The sequence below is a fragment of the Camellia sinensis genome, chromosome 11 (assembly GCF_055761805.1).
Source record: "Camellia sinensis isolate YWXY chromosome 11, ASM5576180v1, whole genome shotgun sequence".
Classification (NCBI taxonomy): domain Eukaryota; kingdom Viridiplantae; phylum Streptophyta; class Magnoliopsida; order Ericales; family Theaceae; genus Camellia; species Camellia sinensis.
The window spans coordinates 118,003,788-118,011,367 of NC_138971.1; the positions used below are offsets into that span (position 1 = coordinate 118,003,788).

A 7,580-nucleotide genomic window follows, 5' to 3' on the forward strand; every position below is an offset into this window, starting at 1 on the left:
CTACGAAGCTGGAGCTTTTGTAGAAGATAAGGTATTGAGTGGAAGACATGTGTCAGCATTCTGGAGGCGCTTGCCATTTTTGGCAGATCGGCCAAAAAGAGTGCCGACCGACCATCTTTTTTGGCCGATCGGCTAGTAATGATGGTCGATGGCCATTTCTTGTGGCCGATGGCCTCTCACTTTGGCCGATGGCCTTTCCTCTTTCTCTCTAGGCTGTCTATATGTTGGAGATGTTGAGAACTTGTGACTGGTTCCACCTCAAATGCCTTCCAGTGATGATTTTACGAAGTCACGCCTGTGTTACTTCAATTTGGTTATCAAGTTGTTATACTTTTGTTTATTGAGTTGTATTTTGTGTTCTTTATTCATTGTCTTGCTTATCGAGTTGTATTTACATTTGGTTAGCTTGTCAAGTTCTTTGTTTTGTTTATCGAGTTGTTTTGTTATCAGTTGGTTCAATACCTGATTAATGCAATTCGAGTGTTTAGTTTTCAAAACAAAGTTCAATCTTATTTACATTGTTATGTAATATGATGCGATGCGATGCGATGCTATGCTTAGAATGTACAAATGCAACACTTTTTCAACAAAAACAGTTGTTTCATTCCATCATATTTTCTTTTGTAAAAGTACATAGTTTTGAAGAAAATAAAACCTGCCTGAGGCAGTACAATGTGCAAAACTACCAGTAAAAAGAAAAATAAAGCAAAAAAAAAGAAAAGCAGCAAAATGTCTGGATCGGCACCAGTAGCCTCAAGTGCGGGAGTCCGTCCTGGTCCTCTTCCTGGATGAAGGTCTAGGATCTCTACCGTCAGAGTCTAAATCTGAGCCATCCCCAGCCTCATCCTCAGACGACTCTACCTCTGCATCAGACGACTCGTCATCTGGGACAGGTGCCCGTGAGCTACTCCCAGAGTGAGTACGCCCGGCTCTGTTACAGTGATGTACTGAGATCCCTCATCCTGCTCTCCCTGCTCCTCGGGCAGGTACAGATGGTCCTGCTGGAGCACCCCCTGCGACCGGTATCTGGAATGGGGCCTGAAAAGAACAATTGGCAAACGCATCAGTTATGCTATGCAAAGTCGAGTATGAATACCGAATACAGTGTATGCGTACAGTGTATGAATGCTGTGAGCAGTGTATGAATGTTGTGAGTAATGCTATGAGCAGTATGTGAGATACAGTGTATCAGTGCCGTGAGTTGGTATGTGAGTGCAGTATGTCAAGTGCCATATTGATAATGCGTTGTATCATATCAGTATGGAACAGACCATGCGAGGTTTTGGGGCTGAGGTTAGAGGAACTCACCGGAATACCATAGATGTTGAGCAGGTCCATGCTCCTCTGTAGCATCCCCATCACTGAGGCTGACAGCTCTAGAGCCTGTCTGGTGTACTCGATGGAAGCCTACAGAAATGTTGAAATTATTAGTATTCTGCGGGATATCAAATGAAATGAAATGACTGTACAGAGTAAAGAGTATAGCATATACCAGGGTCGAACCGCAAACTCTGACGAGCTCATGATCAGCCGGAGGAGGAGCGATCGGTATCTGATAAGTCTCTCCACCCTGTCCTCAGCATGTCATGGTGGTGGGCAGCTCTGGCCACTCGACTCCACGTCCCCTCCGGGACCCACTCCTGTCATGGGCCTAAGCCGCCCTCGGTACTCTCGCTCCTCTCACAGGCGCTGCGAGCCTCTCCCTCTCGACTCGACGAGCACTGGCCAGGGGTCGCATGAGATAAGTCTCGATGAAGACGGTGTAGTCGCCCTCATCTCAGAAGAAGTCAGAGTCCCAGCCAATAGTGAAGTCGATCATCTCCTCCGGGGTGTACCTCTCTGTATGCCTCATGTGGGTGGGAGGTGGCCTCGGAACTATCTGCTCTAGTAGGCCGAGGGACTGACGCAAGAAGCTCTCACCCAAGTACCAAACCCGGCAAACCGGACCCTCCAGCAAAACCCTGAACCGGGCAGTCTCCCGAGCACCCGCATACTGCTCTCTCACTGCCTCCGGCAACGCGGCCCAGGGCTGCCAAGTGATCTGCAAATGATAAATAGTTTGTTATCTGCTGTTAAAAGTACAATGCAAAGTGAAGCTTAAATAAACTGTAATGTTTGAAATACCTCTGCGGCGGTAATGGTGTCGAAGTATCTGCGGAAGAACAGGAAAGACTCCCGCGGCCTCCGATTGCAGCTCACATCGAATCGATGAGAATATGGGACAGCAAGGGGCATCTCTACCTCCGGCTCCAGTGCAAGCCTAGGAAAGTAAGCATACACCCACAACTACAGAGTGTAACAGGGTAAGAATGAGTATGCTTATCAGTAAGGCAGTATGCAGATAAAGTAGAAACCAGAGAATTGTGTGCGGTGTATTGTGCAGTGTGTGCGGTGTACAGCCAGTGTAAAGCAAATTGTGTGTGTGCAGTGTGTGTGGTGTACAGATAGTGTAAAGTAGAACTGTAAAACAGAAAGGGAAGGTGTACCTCCCAGGCTCGCCAGTAGCCTTCGAGCAGATGTCCGCTGTGGCGGGATGAGGAGCTCATGTATCCATAAAGTCTGGCCAAGCCTGCGCCACCCCAATCATAGCGACGGATCCTGGTCACGTCCACCAATGCACTCAACAGATATAGGGCAACTATGTTCGCCCGATCGGCAAATTAGGTGGTGCCCAGCAAGAACATGATAAATCCTCGAGCGTACTGCTCCACCTCCTCACAGGTCGTAGGTGCCTGTATCCGAAATTGGTCCTCGAACCAAGAATACCTCACAAACCCTGGCTGGGAGAGAGGTGGCCGAGCGCCAAGCAAGTAGATCTGGGCAGCGTCCCACTCACCCATATCGGTGTCAAACAGAATCGGATCACCCCCTACTCTGATGCCGGTAAGCATGGAGAAGTTGAAATGAGTCATCGTCATCTCCCTTGCGGCAGAAAGGTGGAAGGAATCAGTGGTGTCCCATCAACTCTCCACCAGTGCACCTAGAAGGGGCCTACTCGCAGTGAGGCGCGAGAGTCCCATGCAGAAAGTGCTGAAGCCGGCTTGATCGATGATATAGCGAACCGTGTCGGGCAACTCCATGTACCATCCTCAGGCAATGGTGTTCCCAGACCCCTGGAAGGCATGGGAATCTCCCTGTGTTCAAAGACAAACAGATGCGAAGTAGTGCCAGAAATACAGTGTTTGAATGCGTTCAGAATCGGTAAAATGCAGTGTGTGCATGTGTTCGAGTTTGCACAAATATCGTGTATGATTGTGCTCAGGGTCAACTAAGCATGTGATGAATCAGTGTGTTTGGGTTATTCAGTTAAAGAACAGAATTGGCTATTCAAGATATCTGATCTATATTGCAGAAAATAAAAGAGAGGAAAAGTATATCTCAGCGGCGTTGTAGGAAAGGTGTGATTTCGGCTCACGCAGTAGGAACTCCAATGGCGCACCTCGCGCGTAGCTCCTGAACTGGCGGATGCTATCAGGGGGCAGTATGTGTATCGCTGGCCGGTATGTCGCCGGGTCGAATGGCCAAACACTGAGAGGCAAGAGCTCAACCTCAGGATTCGTATCCATCTCTAGGGGAGTCCCACCCCATGGAATATCGTCTGCCATCTTAAGAAGGGTGCAAAAGTGGTCGAGGGTATGGAAAATGGGTGAAAATGCAAAAAGTCAACCGAAAGTCAACCCCGAAGGGTGAAAAACGGAAGAAAATGACAAGGCTCCAAAGAGGGCACGGGAATCAAGGTAAACTCAGGGAAAACAAACCCCAAGTGGTGGAAATTGAGAATGGGGCCCCTAAATCGTGTTTCGTTCGGTTCAAAGTGTTTGGAACGAGGAGGTTTTCATGAATCAGAAGTTACGGGAGGCTCGAAAACGAGAGCAAAACTCGGATCGAATGGAGGAAAATCACCTAGAGAGAGAGAGAGCAAGGATTTTCAGCTTGGGGGAAGTGAGGATATAGGGTTTGGAACCCTATATTTAAAGACCCGAGGCAAAATGTCAAAATTGCCCCGAATCTGCCACTTTTGGCCGATCGGCCAAATTGTTAGCCGATCGGCTAAATATTTGGCCGATAAGCTCATCTGATGGCCGATGGATGGCCGATGGCCTCCCCTTGTGGTCGATGCACCTCTAATACCCTTGTTCGGGTCAGTTTTGTTGATTGGTACCCTAATCTTTCAAGAAAGTGCAAGAAAGTACACTTTTGAAGCTTAACCGGCCTTCGTGTTGACCTCGAATCGTGCCTTCCATGTGCGATACTCGATACGCATGAGGTGTAACCTTTTCCGTATCCTTTTGCATATGGCAAAATTCAAGAATTGCTCGAGAATTGCTTTTGAATATGTTGCATTACAATGTTTTGTCAGGTTTGTAATAAGCGCGCATTTGTTATACGTCTTTCGCTCTTGCATTGAGCATGCTTCATCTCGTTTTAAAGTTGCATCTCAACATCACGAATAACATGCCTTTACCATGCTTCCGTTGAACATACGCCTCTCTTTGTTGTCGCATCGCTACACATTGTATGCATTGTTGTGCATGCTTTGCTTACATGTGTTAATGCTTTTTCTCGCATTGTTACACATTGCTTGCATTGTCACGCATGCTTTACTTACTTGTGTTTATGCTTTTCCTCGCATTGTTACACATTGTATGCGTTGTCGCCCATGCTTTACTTACATGTGTTTATGCTTTTTCTCGCATTGTTACACATTGTATGCGTTGTCGCGCATGCTTTACTTACATGTGTTTATGCTTTTCCTCGCATTGTTACACATTGTATGCGTTGTCGCGCATGCTTTACTTACATGTGTTTATGCTTTTCCTCGCATTGTTACACATTGTATGTGTTGTCGCGCATGCTTTACTTACATGTGTTTATGCTTTTTCTCGCATTGTTACACATTGTATGCGTTGTCGCGCATGCTTTACTTACATGTGTTTATGTTTTTCCTCGCATTGTTACACATTGCTTGCGTTGTCGCGCATGCTTTACTTACATGTGTTTATGCACCTTGGCTTGCGTTTTCGCGCATGCCTCCTTCGCATTGTTATGCACATTGCTTACATTGTCACGCATGCTTTACTTACATGTGCTTATGCACCCCATGGCTCGCGTTGTCACGCATGCCATTCTTGCATCGTTATGCACCTTTTTATCCGCGTTGTCACGCACACTTAGGTTGCACTGTCATGCATCCTCCTTACTTGCGTTGTCACGCATAGTTTACTCGCATTATCATGCTTGTTTCAGTTACATTGTTATGCACCCCTTGCTTGCATTGTCGCGCATGCCCTACTTGCATTGTTATGCTCGTTCTAGTTGCATTGTCGTGCATCTTTTCACTCGCGTTGCTATGTACCTTCTCATTCGCATTGTATATGCATGTGTTTATCTCATATTGAATTGATTTCTTGATCTAACGTTGAATGTGTGTTTCTACTATATTGTACCTATTGAATTTTTTTTGCAAGCACGATATTGTATGTACAGTTCATTTGAAGTTAGTGAAACCAGACGATATTGTATGTACGGTTCATTCAAGAGGAGTTTCGGTTTAGCTTGACTGCTACCCCCCCTCAACTCGCATTTGGCATGTGTTTGGACGTATCTCTCTCCTCTCGTGTTTGGCACGCGTTTGGATGACTACGTTTTCTTGCACAGTCCTTTCTTCTCCTGCGTGTGATACACTGAGAGATGTTATGTTTGAGATTCCCAGTATTCTCGGTAGTCGCTTCTAGTCTTCTCCGCGTGAGATGCAATGAGAATTGCATAATTTTCTTACATCCTTTCTGTTGGAATATGTAGGACTATTCTTTCTTATTCGCTTGCTTAAACTGTTATATTTATTTTTCATAAATGCTTCATTACAGCTCTCTTTGCATGATCATAAGTAATGTTCGGCATTGTGCATGTCATTTGCATCTTGCCCCTGCCTGTGGGCGCATATATTTGTTATCTTGTATGTTTATCTAAGTCTTCGGCCTTGTCGAAAATGGGTCGTCTCTGGGCTTTGACATTCACTCCCATCATCTTATGACTTTATAATTCTGTCAAAGAGGGGCAACTATAGACACCCCATTTTTGACCGTCCTCAAGACTTGGACGTCATCGTTTGAACACTCGATGATCATCCGTGCTCGTGTTCGTTTTGAGTTCCCGAAGGTTTCAACTGCGCGCTTTGCCTTAGGATCTCTCAACTTGTTTGTTTTGTGCTTGGTTATGGACCAAGGACTTGTGGTTTTGCTCCTGAGGGAAGAGGGTGGCTTGTTGGCCATCCCTACAACCCATCGGCTAAGGCCTTGTGCCATCGGCCTTGTTTTCTTGCCATCGGCCATAAGTGTTGGTCGATCGGCACTCTTTTTGGTCGATCGGCCATATTTCTTGGCCGAGACCTTTCCACCTGCTTTTGCAGATATTTTTGTGCCAGCTGTGACAGCTGGTGGGCACAATTCTCATCCTCCATACATGTGTATGGAGGGATTGAATCGAGACTCAAGCTTGTTCAACAAGCTTGAGAATTGATTTTCTATAAGAAGGGAGGCCCCTCTCCCTTTCCAGAGGTTCTGAAAAGTTGATATACAAAAACATATATCACTCTTTCTCTATATTTTACCTCTCTCTCTCTCTCCATTTGCTCTTGTTTGTGCTCAAAAGTGTGATTTCTACATACTATAGCACACAAACACCTACTAGAACACCATCCTTTTGTTGCTGAGGTACTGAGGAGTTGGTTTTAGTGTCTTTGGGTTGGTTTAAACTTAGAAAAGCTGCTGGAGTTGTGTTCTTGAAGGTGTTCTTCAAGGGTGAGAAACTAACCTTTTAATCCCTTATTTTGGCTTAAGCTTTTATACCTATTTTCATGCTGATTTAAGCTTGACTTTCTACTGTAAAAAGTTCTGATTTTTCATGCTTGTGATGTTTGTTTAAGGTCACTTTTGTGTTGGGGGTAGTCTACCCCCTCTTAGGCCTTGTTTGGCCTTGTTTTGAACCATCCTTTTAAGCTATTGGGACCACCTTGTTTGAGCCTTCTCACCACTAAAATCCAGAGGACTTTCAGTGGTGGAAAGGTGGTTTTGAGGTCCCAAATAGGAGAGGGTCATCCCCTCTCCTTGTGTCTTGTATGCTAGTATAAATGGCTCATAACAGTAGCATGTTTCCTTAGCATGTTTTGGTTCCATTTCAGCAACCTTTTGGTGTTATTTTAGCATGCTTCAACTCTGTCTTAAGTTGGTTTGATAGCATCTTGCATGCTTCACATACTTGTAGAGCAATCTTGCATGCTAGCATAACATTCATCTTGTGTTTGGACCATCATTCTTGCATGTTTTGGCTCAACTCAAAGAAGCTTTCCCTCATGTTTTACCATGCTTGAGCTCTGTTTGATGTTGTTTCAGTCATGCATGCATTGTTTTGTATAGCCATGGTTCAATCTAGCTTGTTAGCTTTGTGTATCAAGTCCACTAGCATGCATTGGTTAGACTATTCTCATGATTTGACATCATTTGAAATGATATTTCAGTGCATGTTTCATGGTCATACACTTGCCTTTGTCACTCTTTTAATGCTTAGGAGGTTTCGTGTTT

General features: G+C 45.3%; 1 protein-coding gene across 1 annotated transcript; it reads right to left on the reverse strand.

The window, feature by feature from the left end:
• Positions 1–579: 579 nt before the first annotated feature.
• Positions 580–3,793, reverse strand: LOC114313703 (uncharacterized). The gene is made up of 5 exons (XM_082894566.1): positions 2,487–3,793; positions 2,125–2,286; positions 1,493–2,041; positions 1,309–1,407; positions 580–1,038 (listed from the first exon to the last, which is right to left on the reverse strand). The coding sequence occupies exons 1-3, from the start codon at positions 2,544–2,546 to the stop codon at positions 1,778–1,780; spliced, it is 486 nt and encodes a 161-aa protein (XP_082750692.1). The 5' UTR covers positions 2,547–3,793; the 3' UTR covers positions 580–1,038; positions 1,309–1,407; positions 1,493–1,777.
• Between the last annotated feature and the right edge of the window lie 3,787 nt (positions 3,794–7,580).

Coding starts and splice junctions, on each gene's coding strand:
- LOC114313703 (XM_082894566.1), bottom strand. CDS start 2,546: ATGAGCTCCTCATCCCGCCACAGCGGACATCTGCTCGAAGGCTACTGG. Junction 2,287..2,486: donor GCTACTGGCGAGCCTGGGAG/GTACACCTTCCC, acceptor TACACTCTGTAG/TTGTGGGTGTATGCTTACTT. Junction 2,042..2,124: donor ACACCATTACCGCCGCAGAG/GTATTTCAAACA, acceptor TATCATTTGCAG/ATCACTTGGCAGCCCTGGGC.